This window comes from Canis aureus, chromosome 34 (genome assembly GCF_053574225.1).
Source record: "Canis aureus isolate CA01 chromosome 34, VMU_Caureus_v.1.0, whole genome shotgun sequence".
NCBI lineage: Eukaryota > Metazoa > Chordata > Mammalia > Carnivora > Canidae > Canis > Canis aureus.
Window position 1 is genome coordinate 25350719 of NC_135644.1, and position 17094 is coordinate 25367812.

Below are 17094 nucleotides of genomic sequence, written 5' to 3' on the forward strand. Positions count from 1 at the left end.
CCATGACCTGACAGTGGCTTTTCCCTGAGCAGCTCAGTGTGTTGCACACAGAAGAGTCAAAGTTGATTCTCTTTTCTGGATTAAAACAGGTTTTTAGGCTCATAATACCTACATAATAAAATGGAACTAAGTTCACTATTAATATTTTAATTCTCTTGGCTATTTCCCAGTGAAAATGTTACTATATTATTTTCCTCTTCGCTTTTTTGTTTTTGTTTTTGTTTTTAGAGAGGGGGGAGGGGAGGAGGAGAAGGAAGAAGGGGGGGGGAGAGAGAGAGAGAGAGAGAGAGAGAGAGAGAGAGAGAGAGAGAGAGAGAAAAGAGAGAAAGAAAATATTCCCAGCAGGTTCCAACCCCAGTGCAGAGCCCAAGGCAGGGCTTGATCTCACAACCCTGAGGTCATGACCTGAACGGAAATCAAGTCAGATACTTAACCAACTGAGCCACCCACGTGCCCCATTTATGGAACCTTCTTGAACCAATACCTTTTGTTTTTTTAAGGTTTTATTTATTTGTGAGAAAGAGATGGCAGGGGGCATTTGTGGGGTGGGGGTGGGAGAGTGACTCGATGCTGAGCAGGGAGCCTGATGCAGGGCTCAGTTCCAGGACCTTGGGATCATGACCTGAACTGAAGGCAGACACTTAACTGACCAAGTCACCGAGGTGCTCCTTGAACCAATACCTTTGATTTGCTTGTTCTAATTTAAATACTACAACCAAAAGTTTGACCAAACATACCTTAGTAATTTCCCTTTAACCCTAGACCCTTTTCTATGGCTGTAACAGTTTAAAACGGTCATAATGATGAAAATATTCTTAACTGACAGATGAAAGTTTCAAGTGGTTTGATAAGTCCAATATGACATTTGATAAGTGGACAGACCGAGAAGATGGTGAGGATTTGGTGGACACCTGTGCCTTTCTGCACACTAAGACAGGGGAATGGAAAAAAGGAAACTGTGAAATTTCTTCTGTGGAAGGAACCCTTTGTAAAGCAGCTAGTAAGTATAACTGAACAGACATTTTTCCATTCCTGGAGGGGTGCAGAAAGTAGAGCTGGTTTTAAGATTTTGTTTGAGACAAGTGTGCCTTAGTAAATTAGATGGAGTAAGACAGACTTCAGAACACAGTAGGATGGTTTGCTCCCAAGTCTCAGAGTCCAGTGTAATTCTCTTACATTTCAGAGGTAGGACCAGATCATGTGAACCAGGCATACTTTTATCCTGCTTATATTTAGAGCCTGAAAGAAGTTAAAATTTTCCGTTGTTTGAAGTATTTATCATAGCCTCTTTGCATATGGTTAAACAGAAATGGTGACGAATACTTATGTCCGACTCCAGAATTCTAAGATTTACAAAGAATTTGACCTTGTACGGGTACTAACATCCTTTGTTTAGGCAAATGAAGAAATGCATTGTATAGTTTATAAGTGATTCTGAATTAAAGTGTAATTTTTCTTCTGACCCATCAGAATGCTTTTTCTTCCCTTTCTCTCCCAAGGGGTCAGCCCTGAACCTGCCCCTGCCCCTCCATCAGCCCAGCACCCCTGGCTTCCAGCTGTCCCCTCTTCCCTATCAGAATGCTATTTTCTGATGGGATGAGCATGGGGTGTTATTCTACATGTTGGCAAACTGAACACCAATAAAAAATAAATTTATAAAAAAATGCTTTTTTCTAATGAAAATTATTGTGTCACACAATATTGGCTTTTTTTTTTTTTTTTAAAGATTATTCATGAGACACACACACACACACAGAGGCAGAGACACAGGCAGAGGGAGAAGCAGGCTCCATGCAGGGAGCCTGATGTGGGACTCAATCCCTGGATCCCGGGATCACAACCTGAGCCAAAGGCAGGAGCCCAACCACTGACCAACGCAGGGGTCCCATGTCCCACAATATTTTGATGTTCTTGTTAAACACCAAAATTTGTCCTAAGTTTTAGAAATAATGTTTTCCTCATTAAAAACACTTAAAATTTCAAAATGTGATTTTGGGATGCTTGATACATGATAGCCACTTCCTCATTTTGCCTCTCTAGTATTTCCCACCTACTTCTACTGTAAACCAATTAATATGTTTCCTTTTTACATTTTTTTTGCTTCAGCAGGGTTTTTAGCTACAGTTTATAGTAATTATATTAATTTTCTCATTGTTTTATTGTAATAGATTTCAATTTCCAATATTCATTGATTTTTTAAAAATTGGTTCTTTTCATATACTAAGTCTCAAGACACCATTATAGAAACCAAATTTTTAATTATAACTTTGAAACATCAGAAATAGTGAACAAATCCATTCTAATGAGGTCACAGGTGTATACTTTAATTTTACTAGGTTTGTTTTCTACAGACTCTACCAAAATACTTTTCCTCATCTTATCACTTTTTTGTTAATCCTTTTCCACCAACCAAGCTAATGCGGTTAGACCTCTACATCTTTAAAAAACAAAAAATTTGTTCAAGATGGAAAACAAAATTGACCAAGTAACAGAAATATGCGTTATATTAATTAAAGGGGTTCGTTTTTAACTATTTTGAAAGTGTTTAAAGGCAAACTTAGAATAAAGCGTACTTCAATTCTAATTTTTATTTTCTTTTGTATTTTAGTCCCATATGAAAAGAAGTATCTATCAGGTAAGCAATAGTCTTTAATTTTTTTTCCACAAGTAAAAACATATTAAGATTCTAATGTTGAAATATTACTAAAGACCCATGAAAATTAATTGTATAACATAAGGTAGAATAACTTTTTAAAGAATTTAGAAAGGGCTCAGTAATAAGACTTGACATTCTAAATATAACTGCAAGTTATGTATGAACTTTTTTAAACACCAAAAAATTTTTCCTACTGACTTTTTTGTAGGCAGTGATTCTATGGTCTTTTATTTAAAAAAAAAAAAAAATTGGCCTCATAGTTATATTTCATGAAGCACCTGTCATAAGGGTTTACTAAATGTACTTTTTTTTTTAAAGAACAGGTAATATATTAAATATATTAACATGGCTCAAAAAGCAAAATTATAAGGCAAACGCTGAAAAGTCTGTTTCCCATTTGCTCCCATCTACCCTATTCTATATCCTTACTGGGCACTAGTTCAGTTTCTTCTTTAAACGTCTTGTGTTTCTTTTGCCAAAATAAGCAAGCTGAGATATAGGACTTATTTTGCCCCATTTATTCACTAATATACTCTAGATATTGCTCCGTATCATTACCTGTAGATTGAACTTCGTTTTTTTACAACTGAATTACTCTTCCATTGTATGGATAGGCATAGCTATTTAAACAGCTCCAGACCCTTCTTAGCTTGTTTCAAAACATTTGCTATTGCAGTGCTGCAATGAGTGACTCTACCTTGCACAAATACATCTAAAGATTGGATTCTATAGATGGATTTAAAGTGGATACACAACTTTGATATACTAACAAGAATTGTACCATTTTGCATTCCCAGAAATGTTATAAAACTTACAGATTTTTGCCAATTGGTTGTATGTATAATTTTTGTTTTTTTCTTTAAAGAGAGTGCATGCACATACACACAAGGGAGGGGAGGGGCAAAGGGAAGGAGAAGGGTTGAGTCCTAAACAGGCTCCATGGTCAGCATGGAGCCAGACACGGGGCTTGATCTCAAAACCCTGAGATCATAACCTGAGCTGAAATCAAGAGTCAAGACACTTAACCAACTGAGCCACCCAGGTGTCCCATTTAATCTCTTTGAGGTACAAGATGTACAAACCTAAGTGTATAGTTTGATGGTTTCTTCTGTATACACCTGGCCAACTACCTCTCAAATTGATACAGAACATGTTACACCAAAAATTTCCCTCATGTCCTGTAGCCCTACCACCACCTATCCCAGAGTTAGCCACTATTGAATTTTATCACTATTGAATTCTATCACCATAGGTAAGAGTTGTTAGCAAAAATATAATTCTACTGGCTTCTTTTACTCAGGATTTTTAAAAAGATTTATCCATGTTCTGTAGGTATTCTACTGATTCTACTATTGCATAGTTTATAAATATATCACCATTTGCCCAATCTTTTGTTATGTATATTTGGGTCATGTCTAGTTTGGTACTAATATGGTAAGAGGTGCCTATGAACATTCTCATTTGGACCTATTTTGTCATTCTCCTAGAATATATTCCAAAAAGTAGAATTGCAAAGGTCATAGGGTAGCTAATATGTTTATCTTTAGTAGAACCATCACATTTTTCAGTGCTTGAATTAATTCCTACTGGCAGTATATGCAAGTTTCATTTGCTCTAGACATCCATCCCATAATAGTCAACCTGATTCTAACCATTCAGATGTTATGTCATTTTAATTTCCCTGATGAATAATGTTGAGCACTTCTACACACTTACCATTTCAATGTGTTCTTTTGTGATATGCCTCTTCAGGTTTTTTATTTCTAACTGGGTTGCCTTCCCACCTGATAGTTTTTTGTTATGAAAAATTCTGGATAGGAGTTGTCACATGTATCATGGATATTCTCTCAGTTCGGGGCTTGCTGTAACTATGATGGTAGAGGAGAAAAGGAGTGTTTGAGAGTTCATGTAGATATTGGAGAACCAAGTTCTCACTCTTCTAGAAAGTAATAAAGAAAAAAATAGCAAAGGGGCATGTGGCTGGCTGTGTATGTAGCTCTTGATCATTGGGATAGGGCGTTCCAGCACCACTTTAGGTGTAGTTTAAAAAACAAAACCACCAAAAAACCCCACCTCAATCAAAGAAGGCACCACCTCATTGCCATTTGGTTGGCTATCAAAAACATTCAAAACAAAACAGAAAACAAATGTTGACAAGGATATGGAGAAAATGGGACACGTGCATTATTGGTAGGAATGTAAAGCGGTACAGACCAACAGTATGGTAGGTTCTCAAAAAACTAAAAATATTAGTACTATGATCCAGCAACTCCGCATCTGGGTATAGACCCGAAGGAAGTGAAAAGAGGTTATCAGAGATTTGTGCACCCATGTTCAGAGCAGCATTATTCACAATACCACAAGGTGGAAGTTGCAACCCAGTGTCCATGAGGGGATGAATGGATAAGCAAGACATGGTGTACATATACACCATGGAACATTATTTAGCCTTAAAAAGGGAATAATGACACATCCTACAACATGCACAAACTTGGAAGACATTAGGTGCTAAGTGAAATAAGCTGGTCACAAAAAGACAAATACTAGGATTCCAATTATATGAGGTAACTGGAGTAGTCGACCTCATAGGATAGAATAGATGGTTGGGGATCAGTGGAGGGAGGAATGAATGGGGTGTTATTAATATATAGAGTCTCAGGGTTGAAAGATGAAAAATTCTATGGATAAATGGTGACACAGCACAACCTGAATGTACTTAATGCTACACTGTCAAAACTGGTTAAGATGCTACATTTTGTTGTATGTATTTTGCATTAAAAAACTGAACCAAGAAAAGCTGTGTAAGCATGTTATTTATAAGCATAGAAGCAAAAAAAAAAAAAAAAGTTAAGAGGAATCCGAATCCAGGGTGAGTAATAGACAGGAGCACAGTACTTGTTACAAATCTTGAACTATGAATTTTAAGCTCTGCACATGCGTGCTTGGGGGGGGGGGAAGGGAGGATTCATAAAGATTGAAACATGTAGGAAACAGTGGGTAAGCTATGATGGTTCTCAAAACCTTTATCAGGAATAGTTGGAAGATTTGGCAACACTTGATCTTTATAAATTCCAGAGTGGTCTCTAAATTCATTAAAAAATATTTCATAAATATATGTAACTACTATGTGCCTGGCTTTCTTAATACATACCATTTTTTTTTTCATTAAAGGTCTCCAATAAGAATACAACCCACACATTAACAAATTGTGACTACAAACTTTTATTTTAGGACCAAAAAGGAGAGGATTCAGCTATGGCCATTTACCTAATTCCTCCTATTATTTAAGAGACACAGGCAGAGGGAGAAGCAGGCTCCATGCAGGGAGCCCGACATGGGACTCGATCCCAGAGATCTGGGACCACACCAAGCTGAAGGCAGACGCTCAACCGCTGAGCCACCCAGGTGTCCCCTCCTATATTAATTTTTTTAAAGCAGCCTGTATTTTATCAGTGACTCTCCTTCACTTTAACAAGTTAACTTTTAGCCAGATTTTCCTTGCTGTGCTTTACATTTTATCATTTTTTAAAAGAGAAAATAATTTTGAGATTTTTCTCACATGCTTTTGGGTGCTAAATATAATACAAGTACTTTGCCCCCCGCCCCGCCCCCCCAACTGAGTTAATTTCCCTGGACTTACCGAAAGATAACAAAGGGTTTTGAATAGTCAAGAACTGCAAAGCTGAATGTATATAATTGCTTCAGGAATACACAGTTACTTGGATAAATTTTTAAAAATTAAAACAAGGTGCCTGGGTGGCTCAGTCAGTTAAGTGTCTGCCTTCGGCTCAGGTAATGAGCCCCGGGTCCTGGGATGGGAGCCCCATGTCCACATCCCTGTTCAGCAGAGAGCCTGCTTCTCCCTCTGCTGCTCCCCTGCTTGTGCTTGCTTGCTCTCTACCAAGAGAAATTTTTAAAGAAAAAAAAAAAAAAAAAAACCATAAGCCTAATATAAACAAATATCTAAAGACAACTAGTCTTGAACAGTATATATTGTCTTAGACCAGGAAGTAAAAACCAAAGGAGACAAACAGAACTGCAGTATATCCTAAGTGTGGGTAACTTCCATTTTAGGATCTTACAGTAGACTGAGTGGCAAATTGTAAAACTTAATTGAAATCTTAAATGACAGCTGTTCAAGCTAAGAAACATAAATCATAAGTGTGTAATCAATGTACAATCAATTTGCCTATTTCCCCAGATAGGCAAATGATAAAACTGTATTTGTATTCTAAGTGCCAAATGAGCAAGTGATTTCCATATAGATGTGTGTGTGTGTGTGTGTATATAATTTTGTCTTTTCCTTTTCAGATAACCACATTTTAATATCCGCTCTGGTGATTGCTAGCACAGTACTTTTGACAGTTTTGGGAGCAATCGTTTGGTTCCTGTACAAAAGAAATTTGGATTCTGATTTCACCACAGTTTTTTCAGCTGCACCTCAATCACCTTATAACGATGACTGTGTTTTGGTGGTTGCAGAAGAAAATGAGTATACTGTTCAATTTGACTAAGATTTTGGAAATCTCAGCTTCAGATGTCAAATACTTTGACAGTGTTCCTGTGCAGGATTTTAATGTAAAACTTGATAATGAAAATTATAGTTTTTATGTTTTTTTCCTTATTCCAGTAAAATTCATCATTCTCATGAGAATCACTGTAAGAAAAACCTATCTTTAGATTCATTGTAAGAACTTTAAAAAAAAGAAATGATCACAAATACAATTTAGTAGTTTTAGCCACCTCCCTAAATGCATTTTTCATTTGAAAAAGTTTACATACAGCTCGAAGTAAAACAGATAAAAATAAAAACCCAGTCTACTGCTCTTCCTTTCTATTTAGTTGAACCACCGTAGTTTAAAGGTGAATTAAAACGCTCTGTAGTTTTAGCAATCACCAGGTCTTTACCAGTTTCTAAGTCTTGCTCCTTTATTAATAAACAAGATATGGGAAGTAAAACTTTTAAATAGGTCCTGTACATTCAGATATCACAATGCTATTTACTGTTGCAGATAATTCCTCTTAATATTTTTATCCTCATTTTTGAGTAGATGTAGCACATTTTACAGACTTTAACAAGCCCATATTCCACATAATTATACAATTTCACTACTTTTAGAACATCACTTTGGACCAGAAATAGTATTTTGCACTGGTCATAAATGGTTAGAACTTCAATGAAATTTTATAAATTTTTTTGAAACAAGAAGATTACAGCCATACCAGGAAAGTGTGGAGGAGGCTGGCAATGAGGCTTAACACTTTTATCACGGAGTCCCTTCAAGGATTTTTCTCCTGCCACCAGATCTGTTCCTACATAAGGTATCGCATGCTCTCCAACCACTGATGAACTATCATTTAATGACATGAAAACTAAGCAAAAACTGTGGAAAAACACTACATACTGCAGTAGTGGTGATGCTCAAAGTTTTATGTAAATGTAATATACCTTTCAAGACAATGTTGAAAAGAATCATTTTGGGGGTAAATGAAAATGAAAGCTGAAGCAAGAGCGATTTCCCTCAGCATCCTTTACAACTTTAGAATATGAAAAGATAAATATAGAGTTCACATAAAATTATATTTATTGTATTTAGAAACTTGAAAGCTCAAGGAAGTAATGTCTCTCCCTAACCCACATGCTATCAATTATCTTGTGGGGAGATACACGGTCTCTCAGCCTTGACCAATGGCAACAAAGTACCAGCCTGTGCCATCTGTTTCCACTGGCACCATGAATAACATCCTTCATCACAATTGATGGCACTGTCCTTTATGGACACAGGAAAAACTACAAAGTGATGACAGGACTACAGTGTGTCTATGTGGTACCAGACGAGCAGATGTTACACCTGCTGTATTACACAAAACTGTGCTCTTAAGTTTTAAATTTCTGAGATCTTGGATATGATCTGTTTTATTATTCATAAGCTATTAACAGTGGTGCACATAGTGAACAATAGACTGGAATTCCTTCCTACTTTTTCTATTCAAATCCTACCAGTCCTTTAAGAACCTTCCTTAAAACTTTCTCTAATAGTCGAATTTCTAAAATGTCCATTATGGTAGGCCCAAGCTACATGTGGCTATTTAAATAAAATATAACAAAATTCGGTTCCTTAGGTGCACCAGGCACACTTCAAATGCTCAAAACACCTTTAGTTAGTAGCTACCTTATTGGGTAAAACAAATTTTAGACCCTTTGCATTATCACAAAGTTTTATTGGACAGTGGTCCTCTAGAATACCTCCTTCCACTTAACTCCCATACAACTAATTTTCTTCTGTTCATTTTGGTAACTTCTACCCAGTAGTAGCTCTTCCAAAATGGCTGCTTTAAACTGAGTTAATTTTCCATATTTGATTTCATTTTTCAAGTAAGTCCTTAAAGGTCCCCGGTAGTGAAGTGTTAAATCTTAATTTTCTTCATCTTTCAGAGTATCTGTAACAGGCCCTTGTATCTATTCAGTGGTCAACAGCTAACTGTATCATTCAAATATGTTATTTATTTTTAACATTAACAGTAACAGAAGCTTGCCTGTTTACATTCAAAATGCATAAATTGCTTTCCTGAACATCTTGGTTCTAGCTACTAAGGACAATATAAATTCTTATGTTTGGCAAGTATCTCGAGAGAACAGTATTAATTGTAACTGCATTTTCCTAGGAACTTGCATTCTTTGTAGTGAGCAGCATATGGCATATGGTCTCTGTTTAGAGCTTAAAAGTAACAATGAAAAGACTTTCCTTATTCCCTCTAATTCACATTTAAAGGATATCAGAAACTTATACAATACTGAAGTATGAAATAGTCATGCTAAGGAACTACAAGAATACTATAAAGCTCAAGCCACTGTGGATCTCTGTCATTAAGCATTAATATAACAAAACTATAAATTGTACACAAATGAAATGTTTTCTATTTAAATAAAAAGTTTTGGGGGTTAAGCAGAAGATACTTAATTTTCATGCTAAGTTCCATTAAAAGTATAAATGTTTCAAACTCAAAGCATCCCTAAAGATCCAGACAATAGATTCTGAAACTGGAATCCTTTAATTTTGTATTTTTTCTTTAAGGCAATGCAAAGGTAACTGGTAAGTTGAGAAAATATTTTAGAAACCATTATATTTTTATATGAAATGGGATTTTAGTTTTTAATAAAGTTCTTGGCTCTAAGGTTTGAGGTCTACTTTGAGTACCAACTTAAAAGGAAACATTTCAAACTATAAAGTAAATCAATCAGTGTGCACTTTATTTCCAGCCAAGGTTTTTACATTAAGACCAACAAACTATGTGAGCAAACTGTTGATTCACATTTGAGAAATTACATGGTTTCTATTTAGCTTCTGAAAATGTAGTTAGTTGCCATAACATAAGACTTTATTTAATGTGAAACCACCTGAAGGTGTTTAAAAGTGTATCCAAGGGTGTTGACAGAGGAAATATACAGTGTTATGAAAGTATACACAACTCATGACCACAGTGTAGATCTATTGCATGGTGAATAGGTAATGTTTATCTGTTCTCCAAAAATAAGTGAAAAATACTAAGTCATTAAATGAATGCTCAGAATTACCAAGGAACAATTAAAAACGACCAGGATCCAAACAGGTTATTTGTATCATATTTATCTAGAAAGAAGTGACAACACTAAAAAACATTGAAAACCAGTGTTTTAAACTTTAAATGCGGGATTTAAAAATATTCCGATAACTTGAGATTGCAGTAATTTTTTTTTTCCAAATAGCATTTGACGGGCATTTCTGATATTTTTTACAGCTGTGATATTCCTAAAAGGAATATCTACATACTATGGCCTATCAAATATAATCTGCATTTTGCAAATCAGTACAAAAATTTTTCCATCATTTATACATTTTATATTTATATACTTTTTAAAAATTAGATTTTATTGCTAAGTGAATTTAGAATTCATATTAAATTTGGAAACCTAATATAATGCTTTCATAACTTATTCCCCAATTGCTTTTTTAGAAACACTGGAAGCAAATGATTATGAAAATGAGACTGCAATGTAAGGCATTTTGAAAGGAAAAATAATTAGGTGCCATTTGCCATTTTATTTCAAAAGCATATTTTGTCCCACTTTTTTAACTAGCAAGAGACTAAAACATGAACCTTTTTCATAAATATGACTACAGTAATCAGAACACAAAAAAGTTGTCAGCATTGCTTAAGTATTTAAAACAAGAGTAACACTTTCCCACTCACCTAAAAGAAAAATACTTTTGATTACCAGTTTATAAACAATAGATTGACTGGCCATGTTAAAAGGTCCAGCAGAATTTTAATTCAGCAATACTTGAGAATGAATATATATATATACACACACACACATACACACATACATATAGGACATCTGTATGTGTGTGTGTGTATATATACACACACATATTTTACACACACACATATGTATATATATAGTCAATGTATTCAATAGGCATTCCCCCACAAAATTAATTCATACTTAATTGCCAGTTTTAATAAACACTTGTTCACAGATCATCCATTTGTCTTATATGGAGTTAGGCAATATCAAATGTTCTGTTATGGTCTCCATCTTCTTCGGAATCATCCTCTGAAGCTGTTGAAAGAAAACAGGATGATCAAGAATGATTTTAAGGGGGATGAGAATGGAAGTGTAAATATGAAGCCAGAATAGCAATGACTTGTAAAATAAAAATCCCAATTTAGTACACTGTTTGGTCAAAATGGTAAGTTATGACAAGGTTAGGGTGGCTTGACTGTGGGTGATGCCCATTCACAACGTTCCCACCCCCACACCTTTTCGTTAGTTTTTATAAAAATGAAAATGCTTAAAACTGTGCTTCCAGAAAAGTCTTCTAAAAAGCTTCTGAGATCAATCTGCGTTCACAGTAGCTAATGATATAGACACTAGAGAAAAAATGAACTTAAGGCAAGTGCTCTCACACACCTGAGTAGAATCTGGTTTATTACCGCTGCATGTTTGATGCATCCGATGAGAATGAAAAAAAATGTACACAGAATAGGTTATGGGTGTTCTTGCAATTTACATCAAAGCTATGTCTATACAATGCCAAGAAAAAGTTCTATTCAGTCAAAAAAGCTTTATATAGACACAGCCTAATTTAAAATAATTGGATTCAATAAAAACCTTTTGTTGAGATTATTCCTATGCCTCCACGCTGTCAGAAATCTCACTTGTGCAGTATTTCTGACATCAATTTATTTAAGTCATTAAAGTAGCTTAGAAGTTTCAAATTAACATCCAGGAATGTCTATAGGAAGGACGTAAGTAAAGAACATGTATTCTATAAGCTGTTCTGTGTTGAAGAAAATGGAAGTACGCCAAAATGAACACCCTGTCAGTATTTCCCCTTTTATCAAGGGCAGAAAGGTTAAATGTATACTCTTCTTGTATTAACACTGGACCCAGTATTTAAGAACCAACAAATTGAATTAACAAAAAATTTATGTTATATGTGTGGATGAAACTTAAGTTTCCATATTTCAGTCTATTTATTAGAAATCTCAAGTCCATTTTTAATAAATGGTATAAAGCATATACTTAGCTCATGAATGAGTAAATCATATGATTAAGTTTTATGCTTATCATGGAGAAATATCAAACTAAGAAAACAGCTTTTCAGGGAACTTCTCATGTTTTCTATTTGAGAAGAAAATTCAGTCAGAAACAACTTTCAGAACATATGAAAATTCTGATACTTATAGACAAACTTGCAGCACCCATATCTTTCACTCTCAGCTGACTTTGGGTATTATATCACCTCCGTGTTTCTCACATACTGGGAATAGACATTGCTATGTTTAGGAAACTAAATTCTAAACGAGAATCTTAGTTTAAAACAAAACAAGCAATCTGGGGAAAACATACACTGAAACAACTTACTATCATCACATCTGGCAAAGTATAAATTATAATTTATCAAAAAGATCTTTGTCTTAGGCAACATAAGGGATCTGAACTAAGAAGGTATAAAAGGTAATACAAGATTTACATCAAAAGAATTCCCATTTTATATACCCCTGACTCCTTTATATACCATTTCACACATACTAAAATGTGAAAATGCATTATCTGGTTGTACCTCTAATCCTTTCAAAACTTGCACACTACAGATAACACTCCAAGTGTTCTGAAGAGGAGTATAGCAGATACAAGTGGAGAATATATATTTTAAAACAAAGAGTGTGATGGAATCTGATCATGGGGCGCTGGTTGCTTTGAGTGAAAAAGTACAACAGGTAGGGTAATCTTGGATTCCCAGGAACTGTTTCGGAGCCACCAATATCTGTGCCCACCTGATATGAAGCACCCTGGAGGCTATAGGACTCTGAGGTTAAGCTTGCAGATGCCTGTAAAGATTTGGGCACTAAGTGCCTTCACATAGGAGCCCAGGCAGAAGTCCTAATGCTGGAATGTGATCTAAGAGATGGGAGCTGCTGGCAGAGCTGGCTGCCTATTAAAGGTCCATGAGGACCTAACAAGGAGCAAAAAAAACACTATGGCTTATGTTATAGACTCAGAATTAGGAATCTTTCATCCCTATTTTCCTGAACTATAAACAAACCCAGGGAAAACCTTTAATGATCTAACAAAGCTGAATAGCCAGTAAAATTTCAAACACACACAAATCTAACAGATTTAGAAGTATGGTTTGACCAGGAAATGTTTTTTTGATTAAAAGTTTTAAAACTAAGGGTTCAAAGGTAAAATTTTATTTAAAATAAAACACTAGTTAAAATACATCCTTCTATATGAAGCTTAAAATACACTATTTTTAAAAAAAAATACGCTTTAAAAAAAAACTGCCACTTGCCCAACCCATCTTTCCCAAATCAATTATTTTGATATTATTAAGCCTGTCAATGAAGTTCTAACTTGGTAGAAAGAGTATATAACAGATTTTGCTCTCTGGGTTTCAATTGCAAAAGTAAATTCAACAAGTCTGGGAAGGGGAAATTCCACCTACTTTCGAGATCTTCCATATGTGCCTGAAGAGTTCTTGCAAGGTTAATAAACTAGAAACAATGCAGAAAGAAATATAGTAGTTTAAATGTTGCAAATGGATCTAAAAAGAGAATCAGTATAGGAGATTCATTTCTACTTTAAAAAGTCAAACACCATTTTAAGCCTTTAAAAAGGGGTCGTTCTACCCCCACATCAAAAATTACAAGCTTAGGATATTATCTTTTAAATGTATATATATATATATATATATAAAATCATTATATAAATGGTCATGTAGAAACTGAAAACATACAATTAAATAATTTTATCTAATGGCATTCTGTCTTCTTGAATAAATACAACACTTCAAAAATTGTGGAGAAAAAAATTAAAACAATTACAACTCGGACACGAATTCACTTTTAGTGATCAATTAAAAAAAAACAAAACATGAATAATCAATATTTTCCTGCCTAAACTTCACAGCTCCAGAAGTAAATTCAGTAAAGACTTCCACTTTAAGAATTTGTACCTTTTACAAAGGCATGAATTAAACAAATCTTACTATATGCATTATATAAGGTTTATTCATTTTGAAAAGTCACCTTTTAAGAAATCAATTTATGGCATTTACTAAATTTAGATTCTACTCTATTCCTAAAGTACTTAGAAGTCAAGAGATCTTTGCTCAAAATTCTGAATCCTGGTGATAGCCTATTCTCTTCTCTCTCAATAATGATAGTCTGTCAAATGACTCACAGGAATAACGTTCACATGATAATTACAGAAAAAATTTTTTTTAACCAACTCAGCAGCAGTATATATGTTGGTTATTTGATAATTTTCAAAATAAAATGGGAATATTACACCTTATCAGAAACTTGGCTCTATTTTTATCAGAGTGAACATTTATTTAAAAAATAGTCTGAAGTATAAGTTTATGAACACGTTACAAGATATGAAGTGTTCACAACACTACCATACTGAGATGTAGACCCTAGCCCTTGCCACACAAAATGGGCAAGGGAGCAGAGTATAAATTTCCTATGGTACACTGAGGTAAGTAGTATCATTTTACTTATGAGCATCTTAAGATAGCTAGCTCAAAGGTTAAGAGTGGACACAGCAAACACACAATAGTCCATATCTTAAGTAGTTTGTAATATGAATGCTTAAAACCTAGTACACTGGTAATCTTTTGTAGGATAGTAACAAATGAAATTGAATTTCCCATACTCTTGGTTTTTGGAGTTCAGTTTCAATGTCAGGTTTCTAAGTTATAACAATGACTGGGATTTTCCCTCCCAAATTAAAATGAGCATTTCCCCTAGGTGTTTTCAATTCCATCCCTGTTTTTCACTGAAACACATTCCAGTTACCTTTAAGAGCTAGAATATTACTCTTTTAAAAATAGCTTTATGAAAGAATTAGGCTGTTTGATACAGAAGGAAGACAGCAATTTCTATTAAATCTACAATATCTTTATTTTTAAGATACATTTTATTTTTTTTTGTTTTTTGTTAAGATACATTTTAATATAAAACCTCCCCAAAGAAAACAGAATGTGAACATATAAAAAAATGTGCTTTCCAAAGCAAACACTTGCAGCATCGCACCCTCTCTCCATCCCCCACTCCAATATTACTTACTCGGACACGTGTGCTTGGTTCATTTGTATTTCCCATCATATCAGAAAAGCTTTGTTCGCACAAGTGCAATAACACAACTAGGTAGAGACCAGAGCTGATAAACTCATACTCAGCCTTCAACAGGGAAGCAATCGAAAAAAAGAAAAATATGGACAACGAAAAATTAGTACAATGAGATTGATACTCACAGTATATTGATAAACTAGAGGAAATGTATTTATATCCAGTTCCTAAGAAGAGATACAGTACTATCTATTAAAAAAGAAAAGTAACTTTGTGGTATCATCTGCATGGAAATTTGCAGTAGGTAAAGACAGTTCTTTGGTTCAAAGCTGTTCTGTTGTTTTAAAGCTAAGAATAGAAATCATGAATATAGTGGTACTAAAAATCTAATCTGTAACTGTTGCACAACAAACTATGTAAATTATATCATTCTTTGATAATTAACTTATCTCAAGATAAGAACTATATTGTATGTTCTTTTTTTTATATTGTATGTTCTTAATACCAAATTGAGCAAGTTATTGGTTACAGATTCTTCAGAAAACTCAACAAATTTTAAATTGATTAAAAGTTTCTTTAAATACTTCAATAACTGCTTATTTTTAACTTAAAAGGAAATCTTGTTTATAGAAGATTTAAAAAAGTTTAATGGTTATCACACTGAAAAAGATGAAGGCACTGGATAATGAAAAAATAAACTGTATTAAAACTAATCATTTAAAATAAGGGTAGTTGTCAGGCCAGTAGAATCCACGATTCACAAAGAACAAAGATACTACAGCCAGGAAGCTTAATCAAGAGTGTCACTTTTATAATGACTCTATCTAGTATTTCCTAACACCTCTAAATTATTTAAGAGGGTCATTAAAATCCTTGAAGAATAATAAAAACATTCGTAGGTATTGAAAAGCCAAAAACCACCTTCAAAAGTCATGGTGGAGCACCTACGAAGAAAGGGCAGGAGAAAACCATCCTTTGACATCTACTCTAATTTTGAGAAAACAAAAACAAAAATCTTTCCATTATTCCACCCCTCCATATTCTTTCTCCCTATTCTTTAAAATACCAACATCCAGCTGTCTAGAGAAACTCAGTAAGAATTTAAGACAATTCCTTACTGAAAGTGGTTTGGAGTACCTTTTGGCATACTCTTCCATTAAAGAATAAATCAGTAATTAGCATTAGGGTAGCATCTGTACTACAGCAACTGCCTAATGTTTCATTCAATGGATCAACTCTTAACTTGGATGTAATCAATCTGCTTCGAGAGATCTGGGAATCCATAAAATTATATACAGATTTTGTGTCTATGTGTATTCTGTAAGGAGTGTCCCTGGTCTTAATCAGATTTTTAAAGGATATCCACATTCCCATATTTAAAAAGTGAAGAGTGTCCACAAAAGATCATATACTGCATGTTTTCATTTATATGAAGTATATCCAGAATAGATAACCCATAGAGACAGAACACAAATTGGTAGTTGCCGAGAGAAGGGGGGAATAGGGAGCAACTGATTAATGGGTACAGGATTTTCTTTTAGAGATGAAAATGTCCTGGAATTAGATGGAGGTGACGGTTGCACAACACTGCAAATGTATTAGTACCAATAAGTTGTTCATCTTAAAATGGTTATGTTATGTAAGGGGGGGGGGCAGTTGTCCATTACTCCTTCATTTAAAAAGTGTTTTTAAAGCATTCATGTGGGCAGCCCCAGTGGCGTGCGGTTTAGCGCTGCCTGCAGCCTGGGGTGTGATCCTGGAGACCCGGGATCGAGTCCCACATCAGGCTTCCTGCATGGAGCCTGCTTCTC

The 17094-nt window shown here is 34.6% G+C and overlaps 2 protein-coding genes across 12 annotated transcripts in view; one reads left to right on the forward strand and one right to left on the reverse strand.

Moving 5' to 3' along the window:
- Positions 1-7468, forward strand: part of LY75 (lymphocyte antigen 75) — a 122998-nt gene extending 115530 nt beyond the window's left edge. The window contains exons 37-39 of the mRNA XM_077883374.1: positions 827-1000; positions 2609-2635; positions 6968-7468. Coding sequence (XP_077739500.1) covers positions 827-1000; positions 2609-2635; positions 6968-7170 — 404 coding nt within the window. The 3' untranslated portion in view covers positions 7171-7468. The remainder of the gene's footprint in view (positions 1-826; positions 1001-2608; positions 2636-6967) is intronic.
- Positions 7469-9887: 2419 nt separating this feature from the next.
- The window catches only part of MARCHF7 (membrane associated ring-CH-type finger 7), a 51679-nt gene continuing 44472 nt past the window's right edge, over positions 9888-17094 (reverse strand). For 7 of the 11 annotated variants that reach the window (XR_013371754.1, XM_077883379.1, XM_077883380.1 and 4 more), the window contains 3 exons: positions 15281-15394; positions 13654-13702; positions 9888-11261 (listed from right to left, as the gene is read on the reverse strand). Coding sequence is in view for 9 of the 11 variants with exons in the window: in XM_077883379.1 (XP_077739505.1) it covers positions 11203-11261; positions 13654-13702; positions 15281-15394 (222 nt within the window). In the remaining 2 variants the exon portion in view is untranslated. Of the gene's footprint in view, positions 11262-11612; positions 11638-13653; positions 13703-15280; positions 15395-17094 lie in introns of all 11 variants that reach the window. The other 4 variants (XR_013371755.1, XM_077883382.1, XM_077883377.1 and 1 more) reach the window with 2 other exon arrangements.